The sequence below is a fragment of the Triturus cristatus genome, chromosome 4_2 (assembly GCF_964204655.1).
Source record: "Triturus cristatus chromosome 4_2, aTriCri1.1, whole genome shotgun sequence".
Lineage (NCBI taxonomy): Eukaryota > Metazoa > Chordata > Amphibia > Caudata > Salamandridae > Triturus > Triturus cristatus.
This window is the reverse complement of record NC_140586.1, coordinates 265,099,385-265,127,034: the sequence shown is the minus strand read 5'-3', so window position 1 is coordinate 265,127,034 and position 27,650 is coordinate 265,099,385. Positions and strand designations below refer to the sequence as shown.

The window sequence follows — 27,650 nt, the reverse complement described above, 5'->3', positions numbered from 1 at the left end:
AGCATGTTTTTAGGTTGTGCATCTACTCTGAAGTAACATAGTTCCATTGGACACGTGTTTTGCCCCAAGGCCTTTGGTGTCTGCAAGGGATCAAGTGCAGGGTTTAACCTTGAATATGAAAAAGATTGTTTTCTGAAGGTCTTAGAGTTAGATTATGCTTTCATTCCATAACAGTTTCCCATCTTGCAGTTAAAGAACCACACTTTGAAAAGACACCCTTGGGCGATACACGTGTCGGTCGCAACAATCTAACTCTAGACTAACTAGATGCACACAAAATAACACAGGGCACTCAGTATTTGTTTCCTCTTCTTTACATCTATTTTAACACCAATAGATACATGCACACAGTTTATAAGACAAGCCACCCATCTGCTGACCTCAGCACTCAAGATTATTACAGTGAGAATTTTGCTGATTTTAGAAACTTGAGAGGCAGCAAGACTGAACCCCTGAGTTGGTGTGCCTGTGAGTGCTTGAGGTGGTAGGACTGTATGCACTTGTGTCAGTGGGACTAAATGAGCCTAAGTAGTTGTGCCCCGACTATATGTGTCTAAGTAGTTGAGACTATATATACCCGAGTCCGTGGGACTGTAGGTGCCTGGGATAGCAGGGATGTATTCACCTCAGTTTGGGGGACACTATGGAAATATGGGAAGAAGTGATGTACTGGCGGTGCAAGGGGCTTGTAAATATGCCCCTATGCGTGTTAAATGTCCCTGTGTTGGTTGGGATGTGTTACCTAAGTCAGAAGACTGTAAATGCCTATGTTAGCACAAGTGTATGTGCAGGTGTCTGATGCACTGTGAACACCCGTGTTGGCATGAGTGTGCGTGCAGGTCATTGGGACTGTCTATCCCTTGGCTGGTGGGCATTGACCTGAGTTGGTAGACATGTGTGTGTCCGAGTCAGTGCACTGAATGTACCCTGGTGGATGTGTCTGAATCAATGGGACTGCATATGCCTGTGTTGGCAGAAATGTATGTGTGTACCTGAATTAGATAGAATGTGCATGCCTGTGTTGGAAGGAGTGTATGTGCCTGGGTTGGTAGGATGACTGTATACACATAAGTCTGTATGACAGTATAAGCCCTGACTGCAGTACTACGTGAACCTGAGTTGGTAAGACTGTGTGCCACTGGGTTACTGGGAATACACATACCTCAGTCATTGGGGCTGTATGGACCTCAATCTGGGGGGGCTGTATGTCCCTGTATTGGCAGGAATGTATGTGCAGGTCAGTGGGAGTGTGTATGCCTTTGCAGGTCGTCATCATCGACCTCCAAAAGTAAATTATCCTATAATTAGTATTAGCTGGCCAATGCAAGGAGCAGTATCAGCCTGCTTGGTTTAATAAAAAACATTGTTAAATTGTTTATATCTCTATCTGCTGTTCATTGAAAGTCTGAAAAGAATTAACACCATTAGAGTAACCCTGAGTGACATATGTAACCACGGTGTGGGCAACTGTTCTTTAACAATCAATAACAATCTACAGGTTTCCCTGTCAGAACCCAGCATGATATAAAGCAATGCTATAAACAAATAGGGCTTATTCAATCTCCTACCTTCTTCTTGGCAGGGCAGGAAGTCATCTGTGTGCTCATGGACTGACAGCTCAGTTACGATTGAATCCACTTTTGAGGACAGGAGTGGAAAAAGATACAGAAAATAAGGTTACCTGAATGAAAATGTTAAATCCAATCACTTAGCAACCGTCTGCGCGAGGCACCTAGCAGATGGGCATGAAGGCGGAAATTTGACATTGCGTTGTCCAATCAAGGCAAATCTTTTTCCTGATTGGCCATCTCTACGAAACAGGAAATGGCATAACCTGGCAGAATACATGCACTGAGAGGTCGAATGTACCAGACATATTCCCCTGGGGACGAGGCTTACATAACTTAACGAATACATCTTTCGTGGAATAATTTAATAAACAAATAAATATAGTTTTGACCAACAAGGAACAGGTTTCTCTTGGAAAACTAGGTCACAAGGACTTCATCAGACCCCAGTAGCTCAAAGGAAAATATCGTAATTGCTTCCTCCTTCCTCTGCCAATTACTACGTAATCGACCTGTCTCTAAGAAGCATGGGGGTGAAGTGAGAGGATATTCTATGTCATTATAAAATGGTTCTAAAGGCCCCAATGAAAATTATAACAATCTTGCATCGTCTCTACATAGAGCACTGTTTCAGTCACACTCGGGAACCGGTTAGTGTTCCTTCATGAGATACACTTTGTGGAGATGGCAACATTGGTCAAGGGTTTCGAGAACCTTGATTTTTTTTTCCTTTTCTGGGATGAAACATTGTTTAATGTACTTTAACACAGACTTGAATAATGTGCTACAAATCTTTAATACTACACATTTGCAATAAAAGGATGTAAAAATGAACATTTTTGTACAGTTCCGATTACGTCTTGCAGAAACACCTCACCTCACTTCCAAAATCAGTAAGATCTTTAGCTTTTTTGCTCCTCCAAACCGAACAACAAACTGCGGATCAAGAACAGTGGAATTCTTTCTGGTAAGATAACCAGCCCAGTCATGCATCAACTAAGTCCCTTAAAACTTCACAGCTGCCCACAGGTGGCTCAACGTTCTGGAGTACCAATATTTCAACCCTTGGGTTGTACATTTAATGTTAACGCTGGTGTCCTAAAATGTTGGAATCACAGATTTTGTGGAGGAACTGACAAGGAATACTCTTCGTGTTTAAGTTGGTTTAGTTGAAGAGATATTCACGCTCAGAGCCACACACTTTTGGATCTTGCAAGATTCAGATATTTGGCCTACAGACACCTCAGAAGGATATTGCAATAGAATCAGAAGTTCCATGGTCATAACAAGAAATGAAAACAGAGGAAGAGTTCCTTTACAAGGTTAGGAAACACCTAGGTGACTTTTCAATTTTTTGATAATGCATAGTAAATAATATTTTATCATTTAGAATGCAGAGTAACAAACAGTGGCAAAGCTAGGCCTTAGGCCGTGGGGGGGGGGGGGAGGGGGCACCCCCTGCGTTTTCCGCCCTCAGCAGCCATATCTAAGAGCGGGGTGGGGGGAGTGTGCGCGTGATTCCTGCGGCCACCGCCCAGCGACGGCCACAGGTAAGAGCGAGGGGGGCCACCGCCACCCCCACAACTCATGCCGCCTGGGGCGGACCGCGCCACCCCATGCTAGGCCACTGTTACATCATCACCCGGGCCTAACCCGAAAACTTCTTTTTCCCCTAGCCCCAACCACCTTTGAAATAGTAGGGCCCAGTTCAAAATAGGAGGTTACATTTTGATCTCTGTGAAAATTGAAGTCTTAGATTTCTCAGAAGCACAACAGTAAGCGCACTCCAGCTGTTTTTTTCTGACACATACCAGGAAAATTCCCTTAAAAAGGCAAGACATGCAATTTTAATGCAATATAAAACTCTAATTTGGAAACATTTACAGCACTTTGTAAATATAATACAAATTAATATGTCTGCTGCTTAAAGGGTCACTCCCTGTATAGACGAAAACACCAACTAGGAGCTTATTTAAGAGTCCTTGAATTTAGACTGCTCTGTATACACTTTACCTGCCAGTAAACGAGAAACGCCTGTGGAGGAGTGGGGCACAAGTGCTTTACTACTTTGTTCTCATGTCCATACAGTGCTTCTATATTATAACCCCCTGTTTGTGGGAGTTACCAAACTGAACTCCACCCCTATTAACATGACCCTGCAAGATCTATCTCTGAATTCCTGAGGGAAACACCTGTGTTCAGATAAATCCATTCTTTCCATCCAGTAGGAACCTAACAAGAGGCCTACTTCAAGGGAATGAATGATTGAATGAATGTACGTATTGCAATATCTCAAATCGGGTGTTTGATTTGCTATCTTAGGGTACTTTTTGGTATATGTGTTACTTGAATGCAGCTGTATGCAAGGGATTAGGAGTAAACCTTCCGTTTTTATATAGTACCTAACAGGGTGTATAAACTATAGGTGAGTATGCCCAAGTTTGGCTTATAATGGAACGCAGACACAGGGTGTTAGCTGATATATGACTTACCTAAGGTTACACAGTTTGGTCATGTGGGGATGCCAAGATTAGACCTCTGGGCCCCTGATAATACAGTGAACAATTTAATCAGTAGCCCGCATCTCTTCAATTAGAATAACTTTATCTCCCTTGGTCTGACTATGAGGATACGAGGTCCCGACTCAGTTTTATCTGAAATTATTTTAAAAACCTTCACATTGTGTTTTTTAAAATAGTGTTTCACAGTCTGGACGTTTCCTCTTCTCCTTTCTCACATTTTTCTCAATGGACTGTGTTTTTCACTCTCTGGATTGGGGCATGCTGGGCCCTGGAAACGATCAAATGGTGCGGAAGGGTTTAAACATGTTTTCCACCCAGTATCTTCTTAAGGATATTTGGGGCCCAGGGCAAGACTTATTTTGGGGGGCCCTGTACAGAACATTTTTGAATTTTATACCTGTGCCTGCTAATTTAAGCCTGCACGATGCCAAGTAATACTAAATTATATGTTAAACCTTTAACAGGGTCAGACTAAAAGGTTGAAATATGTCTTGCCGTAGGATGACATTGGGTAGAGAGACAGAGGTAGAGGAGGGCAGAGAGAGGTTTAGATAGAGAAATACAATATAGAGGTCATATAGAAAGATTGCATTCTCAGGGGGACCCTTAGAAGGTGGGGGCCCCAGGCAATTGCCCACTTTGTCCATACCTTAAAGGGTTTCTGCTTCCAGCTGGAGAAGTATGACTATCATCTTGGTCACTATCCTCAGGTAAGCTGAGGGATGTGAGATCTAATGCAATTTGTGACTTTAGCGTGTAAGGTGGTGACATGATATAATTTCTTGTGCCCGTCACAACAAAGGTCAATTTTTGTGAGTTCCTCTAAGAGATTCCCACGAATGCTGAATTCTTTTCAAAGGTAATGTCTCAGTACAGATCATAGTGTGATCATCCTTCCACTGAACACAGGAACACGCATTGTGCCCTACAGGGAGACTTGGAGAGTTCCAGTCCCAGAGTGGCTAGTGCTCTCAGATATAGCACGATGACTGGTTGCATGATATGAAACCCCGCAGGCTTTCAAAGGCTCGCCTGACTCAACACTTACTACGCCCAGCCCGACTGCCGCAGTACATGTGAGCTGCTAGGGCTGTATCCACCCTAGCCCGGCAGGCCTTACAGTGATCCACAGGAGTCTCACCTCCCTATTCCATACCCTCACTGGTCTTTCAAGGGCTCATTCGACCTGTGGCTGTTTCCCCGACGCTACCATCCTTCAAGAGCCACAGCGGTAATGTGACTGACTCCGCCCTTGGCCATCCAGCCTTTGCTGGACTCTCTTAACTTATGAGCAGGTTTTTCCTAGCTTTCATTTTTCCAGGGCTCTTGTGACTTCTGATTGGCCCGGCCCCTTTTCTACTGGCCTAGTGGAGACAAGACTACCTGTTTTAAGCACAAGCGTGGTAAAAAATCTCTTCATTTAATTCTAGCTCAGTCTCCCATTGGCTAGTCAAGCGCACCCCATCTGTATATCACATGGCAGCAGGGGGCTGGGAGATAATATAATATGCCCGAGATCAAATTAAGTGTCAAATGGGACGTACAGGTTAGATGATCGTTGCTCTCCCTGATTCAAAGGACCAGGCCTTTAAAGGGATCCTTACCTTAGGAACACTTTCCCATTGTTATGCGAAAAAGAGAAAATGAACCAAGGGAACAAGCGGCAAAACGATTAAGTCGGGCTAAACAGGAACCGGCATCTTCCCGCCAAAATCCAACTATTCTGGGAAAAAGTCACTGGAATGAGGGGAAACCTGCAGGACATGGATCACAGGGTACTTTGCAGCGGGTTTTGCTTGATTCTTGAGACTCTTCAGCTCATATTTACCACGTGCTCTCTCTGAGCAGGTGGTGCATGTGAGTGCGGCTCCACAGTGGGCTCTGTGCACGTGGCAGAAGGCCAGGGGAGGGGCGGGGATGGCATATGGGGAAGTTTCAGGGCTGCGGGGGGTAGTGCTGCATGGTCACCCGCGTTGTTGTCGGGGGTGGGTGGCGGTGGGCTTGAGGGTGGCGTGATTTTTCCAGGTGCGTTTTTGCACGCAGTAAAATAGAGCTCGGTTTGGTCGCAATTGGTAATTTCAGGTGCTGGAATGGCGGGCCCCTCTAAAGTGAATGGGGGGGCTCCTTCCCCGAGGGTACCATCTTGACACCTCGTAATAACGGAATATGTGTACATAATGTAACTTTTACATTTCCTTACGAAAGTATCAGCACATTTTAATAACAGAATGTAATACCAGAGGCAATTGATGCTGCAGTACAATGTCATATTTTATCATTCTGTATCTCCTGCATCAGGGGGGACACTACAGAGTAAGTCGATTTGGAAGTCCTATCCAGCACCATTTGTGTAGTTTCCTGCCCGGTTGTTGATTTCCCCCTACATTTATTTGTTCAGTCTCTTTCGACAGCTCTAAAGGTGATGCTTTTTGTCTCGTTTGAAGTCTTTAAGCCTCTTTTGATGGGCGCCCTTTGTTTCTGTTTGTTGACTTCCATCAGTGTCACTGCCTGGGCAAGTGCCGGCATGGCCCGCGCTGTGTTGGTGATGCCAGTCAGAGGCGACGTGTCAGTGTATCAGACACATAATGCAAAACCATTGGCTGCGTGGTGATTAGGGCTGCTGCGCTGAGTCAGCAATGCTCTGTTTTGCCTCGTTACAGCCTCCGCGGCAGGCTGCCTCCCTGTACAAGGGGAAATCTTTCTCTGACTAGACACAGGATGTGGCGTAATGGCCCTAAGCTGTCGACTTTGGAACTGGGGAACGAAGTTCAGATCTTGGCGTCGGCTCAACATGCTGTGGTTATCGGTAAAACACTTAGGGACAGGTTTATCAAGTATTCTGTTGCCCTTGTGTCACGCACGTAGTCGCAAGGGCTGTGCACCATTGGCACCTTCTATGGCCATGCATTGTTGTGCTGCTGCCTTGAGTTACTCTTCCATGGGTGGAGTGTGGGTGTTGCAATGCAGCCACCCCTCGATTTTGGTTGCAATCCCCGATTTACCAAGACTGGCACACCTGGGGATGTGTCAAAATGCTATACTTTCCCAGAGGAAGTGCAACAAGGAGAAATATCTTTATTTTTCCTCGTTGTTTTCCCCGCAGCACACTTAGTAAGGGGAAAATGCCTCTGAGATTGTTTTTGTGCAGGAAGGTGCCCCTTTCTGCACAAAAAAAATCCTGCCTGCAACACATGCACCCTTGCACCATGACGCAATGGTTCTTGCATTGGCGCTAGGCAGCAGATTATGCACCAGCGCAGGGAGAGCAGGTATGCGCCATATATTGGTAAATATACCACATTCCTGACCTCGCCCTTTCACGCAGCTCGGCAAGTTGTCTTGCTGCCTTACATGAATGTTTGGTAAATCTACCCTTAATCTCCCCATGCCTAAACAAAAATAAATGTGTGTACTCGTGTAATGTAACTGGTGCTTATGTAAAACGCTCCAATAACGTCTGGTTGGGTTTGCACTATTTAAAAGTGCAAAAAAATAACTGGATTGGAAACGTATGTGGAAAGTTTGCTCTAGGAGTGATTGAGCTACTTTTTTTCCTGGAACTGTGTGTCTTGTGCATTTAGTCTTTCTTCTGTGCATCTTCTCCTTCACCTTCTACTGGTAAGTATGATCCAGCTTTTAAAGGAAGGTCAGGATTTTTAGACCTTGTTGGTGGTCCCCAGTACTGTGAATTCATTTTTTTGTTCCATGGTTAGCAAATCAAGGGCAGTTTTGTATGCTCGTCCTTCTCGTGCTTGCAGCACAAATAAGCTGCATCAATGTGTAGACACATACAGTGTATTGTATTGTAATTGCATTTATATAGCGCTTATTACCCCTGACAAGGCGTCAAAGCACTTTTTTGGCGAGTAGCACACTACTCGGGAACCTATAAAGGATTAGTGGTGAACTAGTATAGTGAAATATGAAAGTAATTTGAGTGGTGGATATGTTAGTCAGTTATTTGGATTGAGAAGGATAGTGGATGGATAGAAGAGGGAAAAGGTTTGCATTTATATAGCGCTTGCTATGCCTGATGAGGTGTTTAATCACTTTTCGGTGGGTAGTACGCTACTCCGGAACTCAAACCGGATTAGTGGAAATTAGTATAGGGAAATACGCAATTAATTTGAGTGGTGGACATGCTAGTTTGATATTTGGATTGAAAAGGAATAGTAGAGCAATAAAAGAGGGAAGGGTCTAGAAATGTTTTTTGGGGGGAATTTATAGTGGTAAGAGGGGGTTTGGGATGAGTACAGGGGTGGTGGGTTGAGTTAGTATAGGGAAGTATGAAATTAATTTGAGTGGTGGACATGTTAGTCAGTTATTTGGATTGAAAAGGAATAGTAAAGGAGGGGTAAAAGAGGGCAGGGTCTAGAATATTTTTAGGGGGGAGTTCATAGCAGTAGGACGGGGCTTGGGATGAGTAAAGGGGAGGTGAAGGGGGAAGACCCAGAGGGAAGGGTTTGGAAAGGCTTGTTTGGGATATTTGAGTAGTAAAAGAGGTATGAGATGATGCAAGGAGGAGTAGAGCAGGGAAGAGTCTGGAAAGGGTTATTTTGGGGATCATAGAAGTGGTATGGGGTTTGTATGGTGTGGTATGGTGTTGCAATAGTCTAAATATAAGAGAAGTTCAAAGAAGGAATCCATAGGACTTAGTCATTAGTCCAAAAAATGTCATGAGGTCCAGACAGTAAGGACCTGTGTTGAACAAAACTTTTATTCAAGATATTGAGGATTTTGTGATCTTCTGTACATTCAAATTCGCATATTCACCCTTCGAAACTGGACAATAGCAGGCACATGTTTCATCATGCAGTGAATCTTTTTCAAGGCTGTGAAACTATTGTAAACAAAGTTCAACTTAAAACATGTCTAGATAAACAGAGACAAACGTTTTGGGTTTCAAGGAGTGTCGACACACTGCTCTGCGAGCAGTGTAAAATGGAAAACTAAAATTATAATATCTAATGTTATTAACATTTTAGTTTTCCTTTCTGCTCGGGTGCGAGGTGGCATGGGGTGGGCCGGGCTGGCCAGTGCAGGGGGCAGGGAAGGAGTGTAAAGCACACTATAAAGTGCGCATGACAGTTTGACCAGCCCAAGAGGGCCGGTCAAACCGTAATGCGCACTTTGCATCTTCCCCGCCAGGCTGAATTTAACAGCTTGATGAGGAACATGCTAAGTCTCCAAGCCCCTGTCTGAGCGCCGAACCACAGCACTCAGACCAATCAAACACTGCTTAGGCAGCATTGTGATTGGACAGTGAATTCTAGGAGTCCGGGAGCTTCTGGCACGGAGGAGACAGAGCGGAGATGACAGCATCCGGCGTCACCCAAGTAAGTCCATTTCATTTTCTTTATTCCCCCTCCGCTGCCCACCCCGCACCGCCCACCCTCTCCCCCGCCCCACCATCCACGCCTAGTAGCGGCGCTACTGCACCCTGGTCTATTGGTATTTACTGAATGCAGTAAATACCCGACCCTTTACCGTCCAACTTGGAACGAGGGCCTTAGTGGTGTAGGTGTACTTGAAGGCCTTTTAGTGTGTAGAGGTGGTTTTTCAATGCTGCAGTGTTGCACCTGTGATGGTGCAGTGTTGGCATTGTAGTGTTGTAATTACAATGTTGTGTTTGTGTTGTTACAGTTGAAATGGTCTAGTTTGTTGTTGAGATGTTGTAACTGTAGTACTTTAGTGTGAAGTGATGTAGTTGTAATGTTATCACTGTTGTAGTGTTACAATGCTGTAGTTGAATTTGTAGTTGTAGGGTTGCATTTGTAAAATTGTAGCTATATTATATTTAGTTAAAGCATTGTAATTGTATAACGTTGCAGCATCTTAGTTGTACAATAGTGCAAAACTGTGCTGTATCCTTAATGTTGTTTGAGTAGTTGTACTGCTTCATTTATAATTATGTATTTGTACAGTTATATTGGTAATGTTCTCCTTGTAGTGAAGTGTTGTAGTTGAGTGCTGCAGTTGTAATGTAGTTATTCAACTGCTGAATGTCCACTGTTGCCATTGTAATAACTTACTATTGCAGTTTTGTCAGCAATGTATCACCATAGTAGTGCTGTAATTAGCTGTTCTTACATGGCTATGGTTGAAGTACAACAAAAACATATAGCTATAGTAGTGACCTGGTTGTGTTGTACTTGTCCTGGACTGTGCATGAGCCCAGAGTGAAATTTGACAGGAATAATCTCTTGTTCCTACTGTACCCCTTCAAGGTCAAAGCGCGACCTACATACTGGAAAAGGCCTTGCTGCTGTTAACTGCTTTAGAAGAACAGGAAGTCGTAGTAGGTCCTGGACCAATGCAATGAACACAGCCCAACTGAAAGTATACGAGACGAGGTGGTTGTCTTGGAGGAGTTATCTGTGGGTCATTCTGATCTGCCAGGCCAGTCGGCCAGAACCAAAACAAAAACATTTTGAATTAGATGGTATAGGACATGCAATTATGCATTTCAGGACTGAAAGTGTAGTAAGCCTGTAGCATCGTGACCTACTAGGGAAAGTCCTGAACACTGTGCTGTCTGTATCTATAAATGTCCAGCAACAAAGGGTATTACCCTACATGGTAGGCCTTAGGGTACTGATGTGTTTAGTATCTGCTTTCAAAACCCTTTGAATTTTCTTGTTAGTGTTATGGAAAGTCACCCGAAAGTAACGCACAGCAGCACCTAGCACTGCTATGCATTTCTTTGGGCTTCATTATGATACAGGTCGGACCGAGCGTCCGTCCGCCATCTTCGCAGGCCCTTTCTGACCGCCGAGGTCAGGAAGCTTCCTCCTGCCATATTATCATGCAACCGCTGCTACCGCAGCCGTAGCAGCTACTGCAGAGCACAAATCCCCAAATATGTTGATGTAAATGGGTACAAAACTCACAGAAAACATGACTTGTACACACATGCATAACATATGTGAGGATATGCATTATGCACCCAGTACCCCATTGCTGGACTGTGAACTGTCCAGCCATTGGGGACACATACAGCAGAAGAACTTACCTGAATTCAGGAGCCCACAGAATTGTTGTCATTGGGGTTCTGCTTCCAAGGTGTAGGGGGGACCTGGAAGAAGGGATCCACGGTGGAGACTGCTGGAGAGAAGCGGATTGGGGTGAGTATGCACCCCAAATCCTTCGATTCCGATGTCTCAAGGCAGCCGGTCAGGCCGCCACGTTCGGGTTGTCTGAAACCCACATCGTAATCCAGACAGCGATTGGAGATGCCTGTACAGCTCTATGGATGCAGTTTGTTTCTGACCGCCATCTAGGCGGTCGGAGAAAAGCTGTCAGAGTTGGCAGTCTTTTAGCTTTCAGTCGGAGTACATGATGCTTGCATCATAATCCGGCAGTTGAACCGACCGCTTCCGAAGGGACTTTCTACGGTCCGACCACCTCTGACAGGACCTCGGAAGCCAGTCCGACCGGCATTATAATTAGTCCCTTAGTGTCAAGGGGGCTTTCCATGGGTGGTACATGGGTATTCCCACGTAACCATCCACGATTTACGAAGCAAAAACCCATCTCTTAAAGAAAGTAGCCTGGCTTTTATATTAAAAAATAACACTGTTTTGACATTGACATTATCAAGGAAAACGCTTTTATTTCTCTAAACTTTTCTTGGTTTCTGTGTGTGCTGCACTGAATAGCATACATACAAAGTAGAAAAAGTTTAAAATTTAGACCAAGCATAGTATTTTGTACTGGAAGGGCAACCTTCCAGTACAAAACCTATGCTAGATATCATGCACACACCCCTGCACTAAGGTACCAAAGGTGTGCATGTCGCTCGGCAGCCTGATTGTACTACAGCGGAGAGAGGACAGTGCCATATCCTTGTAGATATGGTTCTTTCCTTTTTTCTCCCTCTCACACAACACAGCGCAACAACTTTGAATGCTGCACTGCGTTATATTTCAGCCAATACACCCCTTGATGTTTTATCTATAGGGTAGCCTCAGGGAAAGGTATAGGTGGTACAACATGAAAACTTAGAACAATTAGAATTATGGAACGAAAAAGTGTGGATTACTCACACAAGCTACTTACAAATGGACATCAGAAAGTCCAGCATATCATCAATGGACCATTGAGAACAACTGGTTTCCTTAGATAATACTGTATGAACTTCATCAGGTAGTTTGCCACTTATCAGATGCGAATTTTGACTTTAAGTCTCCTAATGCCACGCCCAGGGAATTTCCATGAAGTACTGTACATTTGTTGGACTCTTGTTTGCTGCAACAAACTGAGAGCAATTGTGATACACATAACCCACAAAGATACAAGCTAGAGAAGTATATGTGCATGTCCTGAGACCTGATTAGACGTACCTGAAATCTGAACTTCAGAGAGGAGCCACACCAGCATTTGTTCCTAAAGGTAGCTTAGGTTTCCATCAGAATGTTTTAAGATATTTGATATCATGAAACTCGGTTATGGATAATTCAATTTAAATTGTGATTTATTACTGTAGAGAAGCTAGCTCTTTCATGAAAAAGTGTAGCCAAAGGCAGGCGACTTCTGCTTCTGGTTTCCACTTCTGGCAATCCACTCGGCGTTATCAGCCCTCCTGACATTCCTATTAGAGGTGACCATCTTTCCTTGGTTTGTGTGAGCTTATGGAGCAAGCTTTTGAGTAACACTGGTTTTGCGTGGTCAGACTGTGTTCAGATCTTTCTGGATTTTCTAGGTACCCTTAATGATCTCTTTTCTAGAGTGGGTTCTTTAGAAGTAAAAATGGTTTGGGTCCATCTCTCGACATGACAGACAATACCCCTGGTGGACAGATTCCCCAAAATATAGTGGCAGACAGTGGACAAAAATATCTAACATTTTCATAACTCTAGTTTGATTTTGATCTTCTCTTTAATTAAAGACCTGGTCTCCTATCCCAGCAGCAAGCATGAAGCTTCATCTGTGATAATTTTTGCTCCTATTTTCATCTTTGCTTTGTTCTGTTCTTTCTGTCTATGGTTCTTGATTCTTGGAGATATCATAGCAGGCAGCAAACTGGACTTGGCACTTTTTCCAGGCATTCTAAAACAATACTCTGCCACAAGTATGACCTGTTGACACAGTGCGGCACACGGTCCTGGCTCCCAATATTCTGTTCATTCTCTCTCTTCATTTAGCCTCCTTAGAATATGCTGCTGGTGGTTGGAAGAACTTGCATGGAGTTGGGAGGGCTACCACGCTCTGCCATCAGAGTTAAGACAGGTTGTCCAACATAATTTTCCCATCTCGCTCTCCTCCCACCTTACCAGGATACCATGGGCCAGCCCAAGGCAGCCACTAAAGTATATACAGCCAACCCCACTGGCAAAGGGGGCGTAAACAAGGGACATTCTGGTTCTGGTTGAGGCATCTATGCAACTGAACTGTTGAGCAACCATGCAGCTTTCAAAATCCTGATAGGATTACCAAGAGTATTTTCTGAGCTCAGGAGACAAGTCTCCAAAATGGTTTTCGTACCAGAATATAGTGGACTAAATCTCATCAGACAAAAATATCATGTCCTTTCACTTACAAAATATTGCCCATTTGAAATTAGTAGTTCTAACACCAACAGAACAATATTTTTGAAAAATAATATTTTGTGCAGAATGTTTCAGTAAGATATTTTACAAACAGTTCTATGACATACAATCGGCAGAATGCATTACTTAATTAAGGTGGATCGAGTAAGGCGTAAGCTTCTTGAAACAAAGGAGTCTAAGGGCCAGATCCTTAATAGCAAATTTTACCGATTCGCTATTAAGGACTCGCAAAATTGAATGCAGGTTGGAATCGCTAAAATATTAGCGATTCCTTAACATTCCTTAATAATGAATCGCTAATTGAGATTAGCTAATACGGAATACCTACCCATTCATTCCTATGGGCTAGGAGGCCCATAGGAATGAATGGGAAGATATTCACTATTAGCGATTCGGTATTAAAGAATGGCAAATAGCGGGCGTTATTTCATGGGTGGCAGGGTGTCAAAAGGACACCCTGTTGCACCCCTGAAATGTGCATGTTTGCACATGTGGCGCACATACATGCCCTAAGAGCATGAATGTGTGCCACATGGCACTTTAAAAAAAGCAAAAAAGTGCTTTTTTAAAGGAAATCGCTAGTTACCACCAACTTGAAGTTGGTGGTAATTAGCGATTCCTTAAGGCTAAAGTGCACTTACTTTTGTGCTACTTACATTGCATTTAAGGAATCGCAATTCCCGATTCCTTAAATGCAAGAGCAAAATAAGGAATCGCAATTTTGCGATTCCTTATTTTGCTAGTAGGTTTAAACTCACCTACATTGCTCGCAGCCAAATAGCGATCGGTAACGCTGGAATTCTGCCAATTTCAGCGTTACCGATCGCTATTTGGCCACCTACATCTGGCCCTAAGTTACTATGGTAACATAAATTGAGAGCCAGATAATTCTTTTGGGAAGGCATAAGAAAGAGGTGTAATAAGGACCAGTATATTTTGCAGGGTAGATGGAAGACAAGGAGCAGCAACGCAGCAGTAAAACAGATCATTACGTTTGTCGACTAATGATCTGATGATAATAACATGGGGCTCTTAAACCTAAGGAAAGGGTGATCCATGCCTCCCTCTATTGCTCTTATCATCTATATCCATCTTGATGATTTCCTGTAAGACACGGATCTCACCTGGCACCCCATCTGCTCACTCGGACCTAATAAACGCTCTATGGCCTTTGACCCCTTCCTTTGACCCATCTATATCTGACCTAAAGTATTTCTTTGGAACCTGCAAGTCGAAAAACAGTGTCAGACCCAGCAGCTCATTGCAGGCTCCCACAAATTCCAAAGCTCCTGATGGTGGGTCCATCTCCATTTGAAACCACAGCAATCCTGGAAATTCAGATTGGCCAAACTAACTAAGGATCTGCAGGGGCAAAAATAATTAGACTGATATCTTTGTATGTTCATCTGTCTCAACAGAGGGGAGATCTACAACCTTATGCTGATCCTCCTTTGTGAAGGAAGCTGAAGCCAGTACTTTGTTCCAATACACTCAAAGCCATTCCACTTCCTGCCACATCTGCTGGCTTGCAGGGGAGTCTGCATGTGCGATGCCCTCCAGTTATTATCAGTCAAGCTGTGTTTGTATTCTGTGCCTGAAGATGGAGTTGCGAGCTCCTTGGTACTTTACACATCCTTCCACGTGAAATGACTGCATGCAGCCGGGAAGGCATATCACCTCAAGTAAACATTTTGATAGAATTTCTTTACAACTGAGTCAAAAAATGTCAACTCTTTGTCTGCAGATTATGCAAAAGTGAAGTATTCTCCTAAGCTTAAGGCCATTGTTACCACTCACAACTGTGGGACAGTGGACTGTTCTTTATACAGGGTTCCTGCCCTTGATGGTCAGATTCTAAGAGACTACCAGGGGAGACGGATCCTTCTATCAAATCCCTGTAGCCACATTGGCTGTCATCCTGCAAGGGAATGCTTGATATAATAGGAAGTTAGGGATTTTGGAACACTAGAGGCAGGTAGATAGTGGTTGGGAGTGAATGCCCTTGGTCACACTTTCAAGGGGAAAAATCCCCAGGCAAGGCTACTTGCAAGGAACTGTGAAGCGTACTTGAATGCAAAATCCTAAAACAGGTCTCCAGAGAAAGTTCCACTTTAAGGCTACATGTGCAGTACCACAGACCAAGTTATAATATGATACCTCTCGCTTGACACATTTGAGTCCCAAAAGAGGAATCTGGGACAGAGGGACAGAAAACTAAAACAAATTTACCTTGCACCATGGGTGTGAAGGTGACTGTCCAGCTTTGTCATTCCAGCATTTGTTCCATCTCCTCTAGAAGTTCTCCTGGATTTGTAGTTTTTGTTTGTATTAAGGTCCCCTGACTCCCAGACTCATATTGGTCTGCCCGCCTCATAGCCTCATGGGGTTAATCCACTTGGCTCCTCACCGTAGATATTTGTTGCTGGTAGCAATTCCATAGTTGCAGCATTTATTCACTGCACCTGGTAGTGATGCATATTGGCCCCTTTCCAAATGAAGCCCTGTAACCTCAGGTAACAGGAATCCCTTTGGGTTAATAATTTCGCAACCAATGATAAATGTTCATGATCCTTGAGTGACTTTGATCAGGTTAGTGATCATGAACATTGGAGAGTGCACGAATGAGAGTGTTGGTGATCGTCGCCATGCTTGTTACTAGCTGATCACAATCCTATTTGACAAAGGTGAACACATTATGGAAGATCAATACTCCTCACAGACATAGCTGCCAGAAAGGCAGTGTAAGTTGGCATCGGGTAAAGCATGCCACTGGCCAGAGGTGGGAAAACTTGGTCTCATCTTAACAGTGGACAAGTGAAACCAAAGATGCATTTCTTATTTTTGGCAGTCAGCTACTACCCACCTGTGAAACACAGTGACTATAAGGTGGACCCCTCTGCAGAACAGAGATATGTGGATCCTGCTGCAGAGCTTACTAAGAGTGGACCTAGATACTGCCCATTTCCAAAAGATTAGTAATGGGACTGAGACCATGTTGAAGCTTTGCTGGACTGACCTGCTGTGGACACTGCCTGCATGGAAGCCCCCAAGACAGTCGATGGTGTCTAGGGATGCTGTCCAAGAGTGCCACTAAGCCCTGTCTGCCCCTCCGCAGTGAATGGAGCAAGATTTCACAAACTTCTTGTGTAGGAGAGTTGGGTGGCTTGCTATCTGATATGCACAATACATCCCGGAACTAATGCTTGCTTGTTTAAACTTTGTAGAGATCCTTTGTAGTTTCCCAGAACCTTCTAGCCTCCACCTGGCATGGTGCTCAGCACAGGTCCATCACCAACCTAACAGGCATGAATGCCGAAAGAAGTGTCCCTCAACTGCATTTGGAGGTGATTGACCCTACTTAGCTGAGCACAGTCCTGTGTCTGTCTTTCCAGCCTGCTATCCATATGAAGAACTAGAGAAAGCTCCTGAGTTGTCTTCCGTGTGTCCTTTCTCTTCCTGGCCTTATAAACACACTTCCTTTAGGATCAACACCCTGTGTAATCCACATCAGTATCAAGATCGAGGACCCGAGTGGAAACCAAAACCAGCTCTGGCAAAAATGTTCTTATCAGCCACATACTGCAGGAGGCCATGACTAGAACGGGACCATGGGGCACTGTTGTGTTATGGGCTCCAGTCCTCCTCTGGAAAGCAGCCCCTTAGTCTGCAACTGACCAGGAAAACGCCAGAGTGGCAGAGTGACCAGTTTAGCCCTGTCCAGATTTGCTCTTCCTCAACAGAGTCATGGATCTGTTCTCACTAGCTCCAACGGTTTATCAGATATTTACCTTATAAGGTACTGAGAAAACCCCAAACCCAAGCTAGAAAAAAAGCAGGTTGCTTGGGCAAAAACGTTTGCTCTTGAATATTGAGTACTCTGATGTTCTTGGGTTTATGTCTTGCAGAAGTTACCCACATGTGCAAGTTGTATTCATCATATTGTGATTTTGTTCATAATATTTACAGTGATCCTAGAGATATCATTTGTGTTTGTTTGCAATGAGCAAAGGTCATAAGCGTTTTTGTTCGTGATCAGTATATCATGAACAGCGCAGTGATCATCATCATTCTATTTATTGCAAACAGCATCTATTTTGATTGTGACTTGGATGCCCAGATCTTAATGTGAGGTGGTTCCAACAAATTCATGGATTTGGTAGAGAACCTGACAATGGGTTCGAACATCTCCACAGAATGTGGGACCCTTGCAAACAAATTGAGGGTCAGTAGAGCAGAGAAGACTTCAAAATTTCGAGAGCGAGGTTAGCGCATGCAGAGCTGTGACCACGGTAGGCCAAAGTCACCACACTGTGCCTACGCTTCTGTTTTTAAAGAAACAAACCATTTGTGTGCAAAGATGATGAGTATGAGCAGGGCTGTTGTGATAACAGAATTCTGAGGCACTTAATAATGGAGTTATTGCGCTCGCCACATAATCTACCATCAGCTGCATAATTTGCAGATTTCAGTCAAAAAAAAGTTGTTCTTAGTTCAAATGGATTGAAAGTTACTAAAAATAAAAAGTGCCACACATTGCACTGCGCAGTGACAAGCCCTTTGCATAAGTTAACTGGCCACCGTTTAGCTGCACCGTGCTGTAATCAGGTATGTATGTATTTTTATTAACAAAACAGCTAAATAATACTGCCACAGATGTGTGGCATTGTTGCCTTTTCTTGCCACATACTTTAGACAACTGGTCTTCCATTGCTGATGCTGAGTAATTTTAATGGCTCTGAGTATGAGGAGAAACAAGGAACTGTGGTAGCAATTAAATGCTTCCATAACAATTTACACAAATTACTGACTTTACACTGGTTAAAAGAATGAAAATGGAGCCAGCCACTACGATCTTTAGAGTACAAGTGAAAATTGTATCCCTGGCTAAATTGTAAACAATACCATAAATTAAATTCACAACCAGTCTTCAGTTGAGAGTAATTCTCAAAATAACACAGATATATTCAAGCCTTGGACTTTTTGCTTTTATGTTGACTGCGTCCTACATATTTGTTCTTTGAATACACAATCACACCATTGGGGCTAATACCCATGTAAATCCTGTCCCTAAACCAAACATCACCTATATAATTAACATGCTGGGGGCGTCTGTCCCCATAGAAAGCACACCACAGAAATCCCTTCCCAGCCCTCCCCTGTGACTTCAGAAAACGTAAAGCTGGAGTGTCCTAAACAGTACAATGTTTGTAAACTGGATTAACCCCTTGCTGCCCCCAGAAACAGTTAGCTGGTCTGAGAAACAGCTTGGGGCACTCAGAGCGCTTAATTAATGAGTTTCAAAGAAAAGTGTCTGAGGTAAGTGCTTCCATGATCCTATCTGCGCCCCATGTCCAGTGGCAATTAAACTACTCAAGTTTTGATTTAAATAAACAAAGCAGTTCTTTCTACAGATCCCAAAACCTTCCCAACAGGTCTTGTAATCACTTTTTAATTATAAGCTGAGTTCACCAACATTCTATGTGGGGAGGTCTAAGGGCCATCAAACAGAGATCTGAATTCTCTCTAATTAAGTGTATGCACCTCATTAGCGTGTCTGTAAGGGGGGCTCTGTGATAGAGCACTGGCCTGTTCTGCACTATTGCTAGCTTGAGTTCAAAGCGCGCCGCTGGAATTCCCAGAATCCTTGCCGCTATTTTTAGTCCGTTTCCCAACATCCCAATCGTCAGTGTACATTAGTGTGCCTTGCTTTCATCCAGCTCAGCAGTCTCGAAACCGGGGGTACATTTAGAAACAAGAAAGTAACTCCAGAATAACTCACCCTCTCCGAGAGGTGGTGGTTCAAACGCACACCAGTAGTCGGCCATCAGCGGGAAATACCAGGCCTTCGGTATGCCATACTCTCCTGCAACACAAACACAGACAAGGCATTATGGAAGCGCAGCGACGGGTTTTACATCTACCCTTGGGATACTGCTTGAAACCCCTGTTTTTAACTAATCTACCAACGTGTTGAAAGCGTGTCTTCAAATTCTTATTTTTGCAGTGCTTGAGGTTTTATGCCTTCCTTAATCAATGCAATTTTGAAGATTGTTTTCTTTAATTAATTTTCATTTGATACAGCACTTTTTTTTCGCAACTTCCATGCCAATTCCCTAGATGTCAAAAGGGTCAAAAGTTTATCTTGGCTTGTTCTGTGAAATTATCAGGCTGAATCAATGGTTGAGTAATGGTGTGTCTCATGATGTCATGGGAGAGCCGTTGTCACGTGGCCATGGCTTCCCGCATTCACAAAAACTCTAGAGCGTGCATCTGCTCGTTTTATGTTCTTACTTATTGCATTCTGGGAGCTTTAGTCTTGGTTCCACTTAATTGAACCCATTGACATGAGGTACCCTGATCAGGGCCACTGGATTTATGCGAATCTGCGGCTCTGGTGTTTTCAGCATATTTAAGGATGTACTGCATTTGCCACACATTCCATCATTATCCCTGCAAATGCTCAGATTTCAACACAAAATGCTGTTTTTGCTCAGATAAAAAAATATCTTTAAAAAATTGGTGCTGCTCAGTGGCGCATCTTTTGCAAAGGTTAACTGGTCCGCGGTCTGGGGCTGATTACTGTAGGAAGATATTAAAATGGTCCCAATGAGGTGAAACTTTTGCCCAGACAATAAGGAGTTAAAGTTACACAACAGCAACATAATACTGCCACGGAATGTTCCATGGCGATATGAAGTAAGCAGCTCAAGGCGCTTCAACAGATGGATGTTCCTTATTGTTTATGTGCCTGAGGAAGTCCATCTTTGCACTGGTAACAACGTTCTCAAGTTGGGGCAAGTTAGCCATGGGTATTTCACTCCCATCCTGTTTTATATTTTTGTGCAGCTGACACTTTCAAGCCGCTTTAGTGAATAGTATTTTAAGAGTGCCAGAGAGGGCAGTTTGTGTGAGTTGGCTCGGGGACCGCCTCTTACTATTCCAAGGGGAAAATAGTGCCTGCGGTGGGGCATGTTGTTGCAGCGCCCCAGGTGGAAGTAAGGCACTAGGATTCATTTGATGCCAATGGATGCATTGGTATGTTTAGACAGGAGGTGTGGCCCCCACCCTTCCTGGTTAGCCCCACATTATGGGCCTCATTTATGAAAAGGGACGCATACCTGGGCAAAAACGGCGATGCGTCACTTTCCATAGCACCACCCTTACGACAACATGGATGCGCTGTATTTACAATAGCGCAAGGATTTAAAGATACGTCATGAATTCTGCAGTGTCTGGTGGTGCAAAATGATGCTTGCTGGAGTGTGTCAGAAAACGGACGCAAGTCCAGCAATGTGTCATGGCCCCATGCGAAAAGAACTGCATCAATCCTTACACCTGCTTGAAACAGGCGCAAGGATTTTGACGCAGTCAAGTTGTAGAAGTTGTGTAGTGAAACTCATAAATTTCACTGCGCCAATTCTCAGAGGCTTTTTTACGGGGGAACGTCTACCCTGCATACATTGTACATGCCGCATGTATAATGTAGGTCATGCCTTTACAAAGTGATGTATCTGCCTAGATGTGTCACATTGTTAATAGGGCGCAGTGTGGTACATTGATTACACCGCCACAGCGTCACCAAAAAGTATGGCAATGACGGTGCAAGCCCTTCATAAATAAGGGCCTATATCTTTTGTCAGACGAATGCTTTGGAAGGGTGTTCAGCATTACTGACACACTGTGAGGAGGTACTGCTTCTGCCTTTGCTGTGACTGGGCTGTGTGAGGAAAGCTTGCACTACTGGTTGCTGTACTACATATGTGCATGAGAGGAAAGCTTGTGCATGTGGGGAAATCTTGCACTGCTGCTTCTTGGCATGCATCGGATATGTGCACATGAAGAAAGATGGCGCTGCTGCTTTCTGTACAGACACTCCCCAGACATGTGCACGAGAGGGAAACTTGCACTGCTGCTTCCTGTACAGCAGATATGTACAAGTGAGGAAAGCTTGCACTGCTGCTTCCAGTACAGCAGATATGTACAAGTGAGGAAAGCTTGCGCCGCTGCTTCCTGTACAGCAGATATGTACAAGTGAGGAAAGCCTGTGTATGTGAAGAAAGGCTGAACTGCTACTTCCTGTACAGCAGAAACGCATGTGAGAGAGTCTTGCACTGCTGCTTCCTGTACATCAGATATCTGCACGTGAGGAAAGCTTGAACTGCTGCTTTCAGTACAGCAGATATGTACAAGTGAGGAAAGCTTGTACTGCTGCTTCCAGTACCGCAGATATGTACAAGTGAGGAAAGTTTGCGCCGCTGCTTCCTGTAGAGCAGATACGTACAAGTGAGGAAAGCTTGCACTGCTGCTTCCTGTACAGCAGATATGTACAAGTGAGGAAAGCCTGCGTATGTGAAGAAAGGCTGAACTGCTGCTTCCTGTACATCAGATATGCATGTGAGAGAGTCTTGCACCGCTGCCTCCTGTACAGCAGATATGTGCACGTAAGGAAAGCTTGCACCGCTGCTTCCTATACAGCAGATATGTACAACTGAGGGAAGCTTGCACTGCTGCTTCCTGTACAGCAGATATGTGCACGTGAGGAAAGCTTGCACTGCTGCTTCCTGTACAGCAGATATGTACAAATGAGGAAAGCTTGCGCCGCTGCTTCCTATACAGCAGATAGGTGCACGTGAGGAAAGATTGCGCCGCTGCTTCCTGTACCGCAGATATGTACAAGTGAGGAAAGCTTGTACTGCTGCTTCCAGTACCGCAGATATGTACAAGTGAGGAAATCTTGCGCCGCTGCTTCCTGTACAGTAGATACGTACAAGTGAGGAAAGCCTGTGTATGTGAAGAAAGGCTGAACTGCTGCTTCCTGTACATCAGAAACGCATGTGAGAGAGTCTTGCACTGCTGCTTCCTGTACAGCAGATATGTGCATGTAAGGAAAGTGTGCGCCGCTGCTTCCTGTACAGCAGATATGTACAAGTGAGGTAAGCTTGCACTACTGCTTCTTGGCATGCTTCGGACATGTGCACGTGAAGAAAGATGGCTCTGCTGCTTCCTTTGCAGACATCCCCCAGACACATGCATGAGAGGAAAGCTTTCACTGCTGCTTCCTGTAAAGCAGATATGTACAAGTGAGGTAAGCTTGCACTACTGCTTCTTGGCATGCTTCGGACATGTGCACGTGAAGAAAGATGGCTCTGCTGCTTCCTTTGCAGACATCCCCCAGACACATGCATGAGAGGAAAGCTTTCACTGCTGCTTCCTATACAGCAGATATGTGCACATGAGGAAAGCTTGCGCCGCTGCTTCCTGTACAGCAGATATGTACAAGTGAGGAAAGCTTGCACTGCTGGTTCCTGCACAGCAGATATGTAGAGTGAGGAAAGCTTGCGCCGCTGCTTCCTCTACAGCAGATATGTGCCCGTGAGGAAAGCTTGCATCGCTGCTTCCTGCACAGCAGATATGTGCACGTGAGGAGAGCTTGCGCCGCTGCTTCCTGTACAGCAGATATGTGCACGTGAGGAAAGCTTGAGCCACTGCTTCCTGTTCAGCAGATATGTGAACGTGAGGAAAGCTTGCGCCGCTGCTTTCTATACAACAGATATGTGCACGTGAGGAAAGCTTGCACCGCTGCTTCCAGTACAGCAGATATGTGCACGTGAGGAAAGCATGTGCCGCTGCTTCCTGTACAGCAGATATGTACAAGTGAGGAAAGCTTGCACCGCTGCTTCCTCTACAGCAGATATGTGCCCGTGAGGAAAGCTTGCGTCGCTGCTTCCTGTACAGCAGATATGTACAAGTGAGGAAATCTTGCGCCGCTGCTTCCTGTACAGTAGATACGTACAAGTGAGGAAAGCCTGTGTATGTGAAGAAAGGCTGAACTGCTGCTTCCTGTACATCAGAAACGCATGTGAGAGAGTCTTGCACTGCTGCTTCCTGTACAGCAGATATGTGCATGTAAGGAAAGCGTGCGCCGCTGCTTCCTGTACAGCAGATATGTACAAGTGAGGAAAGCTTGCACTACTGCTTCTTGGCATGCTTCAGATATGTGCACGTGAAGAAAGATGGCTCTGCTGCTTCCTTTGCAGACATCCCCCAGACACATGCATGAGAGGAAAGCTTTCACTGCTGCTTCCTGTGAAGCAGATATGTACAAGTGAGGAAAGCTTGCGCCGCTGCTTCCTATACAGCAGATATGTGCACATGAGGAAAGCTTGCGCCGCTGCTTCCTGTACAGCAGATATGTACAAGTGAGGAAAGCTTGTGCCGCTGCTTCCTATACAGCAGATATGTGCACATGAGGAAAGCTTGCGCCGCTGCTTCCTGTACAGCAGATATGTGCACATGAGGAAAGCTTGCGCCGCTGCTTCCTGTACAGCAGATATGTACAAGTGAGGAAAGCTTGCACTGCTGGTTCCTGCACAGCAGATATGTAGAGTGAGGAAAGCTTGCGCCGCTGCTTCCTCTACAGCAGATATGTGCCCGCGAGGAAAGCTTGCATCGCTGCTTCCTGTACAGCAGATATGTGCACGTGAGGAGAGCTTGCGCCGCTGCTTCCTGTACAGCAGATATGTGCACGTGAGGAAAGCTTGAGCCACTGCTTCCTGTTCAGCAGATATGTGAACGTGAGGAAAGCTTGCGCCGCTGCTTTCTATACAACAGATATGTGCACGTGAGGAAAGCTTGCACCGCTGCTTCCAGTACAGCAGATATGTGCACGTGAGGAAAGCATGTGCCGCTGCTTCCTATACAGCAGATATGTACAAGTGAGGAAAGCTTGCGCCGCTGCTTCCTCTACAGCAGATATGTGCCCGTGAGGAAAGCTTGCGTCGCTGCTTCCTGTACAGCAGATATGTACAGTGAGGATGTGTACGTGAGGAAAGCTTGCGCCGCTGCTTCCTGTACAGCAGATATGTGCATGTGAGGAAAGCTTGCACCGCTGCTTCCTGTACAGCAGATATGTACAAGTGAGGAAAGCTTGTACTGCTGCTTCCAGTACCGCAGATATGTACAAGTGAGGAAATCTTGCGCCGCTGCTTCCTGTACAGTAGATACGTACAAGTGAGGAAAGCCTGTGTATGTGAAGAAAGGCTGAACTGCTGCTTCCTGTACATCAGAAACGCATGTGAGAGAGTCTTGCACTGCTGCTTCCTGTACAGCAGATATGTGCATGTAAGGAAAGCGTGCGCCGCTGCTTCCTGTACAGCAGATATGTACAAGTGAGGTAAGCTTGCACTACTGCTTCTTGGCATGCTTCGGATATGTGCACGTGAAGAAAGATGGCTCTGCTGCTTCCTTTGCAGACATCCCTCAGACACATGCATGAGAGGAAAGCTTTCACTGCTGCTTCCTGTGAAGCAGATATGTACAAGTGAGGAAAGCTTGCGCCGCTGCTTCCTATACAGCAGATATGTGTACATGAGGAAAGCTTGCGCCGCTGCTTCCTGTACAGCAGATATGTACAAGTGAGGAAAGCTTGCACTGCTGGTTCCTGCACAGCAGATATGTAGAGTGAGGAAAGCTTGCGCCGCTGCTTCCTCTACAGCAGATATGTGCCCGTGAGGAAAGCTTGCATCGCTGCTTCCTGTACAGCAGATATGTGCACGTGAGGAGAGCTTGCGCCTCTGCTTCCTGTACAGCAGATATGTGCACGTGAGGAAAGCTTGAGCCACTGCTTCCTGTTCAGCAGATATGTGAACGTGAGGAAAGCTTGCGCCGCTGCTTTCTATACAACAGATATGTGCACGTGAGGAAAGCTTGCACCGCTGCTTCCAGTACAGCAGATATGTGCACGTGAGGAAAGCATGTGCCGCTGCTTCCTGTACAGCAGATATGTACAAGTGAGGAAAGCTTGCGCCGCTGCTTCCTCTACAGCAGATATGTGCCCGTGAGGAAAGCTTGCGTCGCTGCTTCCTGTACAGCAGATATGTACAGTGAGGATGTGTACGTGAGGAAAGCTTGCGCCGCTGCTTCCTGTACAGCAGATATGTGCATGTGAGGAAAGCTTGCACCGCTGCTTCCTGTACAGCAGATATGTACAAGTGAGGAAAGCTTGCACTGCTGCTTCCAGTACAGCAGATATGTACAAGTGAGGAAAGCTTGCGCCGCTGCTTCCTATACAGCAGATATGTGCACGTGAGGAAAGCTTGCACCGCTGCTTCCTGTACAGCAGATATGTACAAGTGAGGAAAGCTTGCACTGCTGGTTCCTGTACAGCAGATATGTGCACATGAGGAGAGCTTGTGCCACTGCTTCCTGTACAGCAGATATGTACAAGTGAGGAAAGCTTGCACTACTGCTTCTTGGCATGCTTCGGACATGTGCACGTGAAGAAAGATGGCTCTGCTGCTTCCTTTGCAGACATCCCCCAGACACATGCATGAGAGGAAAGCTTTCACTGCTGCTTCCTGTAAAGCAGATATGTACAAGTGAGGAAAGCTTGCGCTGCTGCTTCCTATACAGCAGATAGGTGCACGTGAGGAAAGATTGCGCCGCTGCTTCCTCTACATCAGATATGTGCACGTGAGGAAAGCTTGCGCCGCTGCTTCCTGTACAGCAGATATGTGCACGTGAGGAGAGCTTGCGCCGCTGCTTCCTGTACAGCAGATATGTGCACGTGAGGAAAGCTTGAGCCACTGCTTCCTGTTCAGCAGATATGTGAACGTGAGGAAAGCTTGCGCCGCTGCTTTCTATACAACAGATATGTGCACGTGAGGAAAGCTTGCACCGCTGCTTCCAGTACAGCAGATATGTGCACGTGAGGAAAGCATGTGCCGCTGCTTCCTCTACAGCAGATATGTACAAGTGAGGAAAGCTTGCGCCGCTGCTTCCTGTACAGCAGATATGTACAAGTGAGGAAAGCTTGCACTGCTGGTTCCTGTACAGCAGATATGTGCACATGAGGAGAGCTTGTGCCACTGCTTCCTGTACAGCAGATATGTACAAGTGAGGAAAGCTTGCACTGCTGCTTCCAGTACAGCAGATATGTACAAGTGAGGAAAGCTTGCACTGCTGCTTCCAGTACAGCAGATATGTACAAGTGAGGAAAGCTTGCGCCGCTGCTTCCTATACAGCAGATATGTGCACGTGAGGAAAGCTTGCACCGCTGCTTCCTCTACAGCAGATATGTGCACTTGAGGAGAGCTTGCGCCGCTGCTTCCTGTACAGCAGATATGTACAAGTGAGGAAAGCTTGCACTGCTGCTTCCAGTACAGCAGATATGTGCACGTGAGGAAAGCTTGCGCCGCTGCTTCCTGTACAGCAGATATGTACAGTGAGCATGTGTACGTGAGGAAAGCTTGCGCCGCTGCTTCCTGTACAGCAGATATGTGCACGTGAGGAAAGCTTGCGCCGCTGCTTTCTATACAACAGATATGTGCACGTAAGGAAAGCTTGCGCCGCTGCTTCCTGTACAGCAGATATGTGCACGTGAGGAAAGCTTGCATTGCTGGTTCCTGTACAGCAGATATGTGCACGTGAGGAAAGCTTGCACTGCTGGTTGCTGTACAGCAGATATGTACAGTGAGGATGTGCACGTGAGGAAAGCTTGCACTTCTGGTTCCTGTACAGCAGATATGTACAGTGGGGATGTGCACGTGAGGAAAGCTTGCGCCGCTGCTTCCTGTACAGCAGATATGTGCAACTGAGGAAAGCCTGTGTATGTGAAGAAAGGCTGAACTGCTGCTTCCTGTACATCAGATACGCATGTGAGAGAGTCTTGCGCCGCTGCTTCCAGTACAGCAGATGAAAGCTAGTGCTTCTCCTGCACTGCATTTGTTAGCAGATTTTTTTTAGAATCTTTTCAGTACACAAATGCCAGAGTGACTGTTTTTCTCAAACCGTGTCCTATTTGCGGACTGGTACTTGGAGTCTGGCCACGGCGAACGCAGAACCACAGGAGAATGAACTGCGCACATCCAGCACTGGCCCGCTTGAGGTCTCTGAGCTCAGCGTTTCCGTGGAGGTCGGTACATGCGACCGTTGCAAATCCTAATTTTAAGAGGCAGAAAGCGCGAACTGCCTCATGTAATACCGTGTTTTAGTGCAGTTTCTAAGCACTTTCA

General features: G+C 45.3%; 1 protein-coding gene across 2 annotated transcripts in view; it reads right to left on the bottom strand.

Moving 5' to 3' along the window:
- The window catches only part of ABCA4 (ATP binding cassette subfamily A member 4), a 1,118,748-nt gene that overhangs the window by 532,181 nt on the left and 558,917 nt on the right, over nt 1–27,650 (bottom strand). For both annotated transcript variants that reach the window (XM_085601480.1, XM_085601481.1), the window contains exons 18-19: nt 19,418–19,501; nt 1,569–1,637 (exon numbers count right to left, since the gene is read on the bottom strand). In XM_085601480.1, the coding sequence (XP_085457606.1) occupies nt 1,569–1,637; nt 19,418–19,501 (153 nt within the window). The remainder of the gene's footprint in view (nt 1–1,568; nt 1,638–19,417; nt 19,502–27,650) is intronic.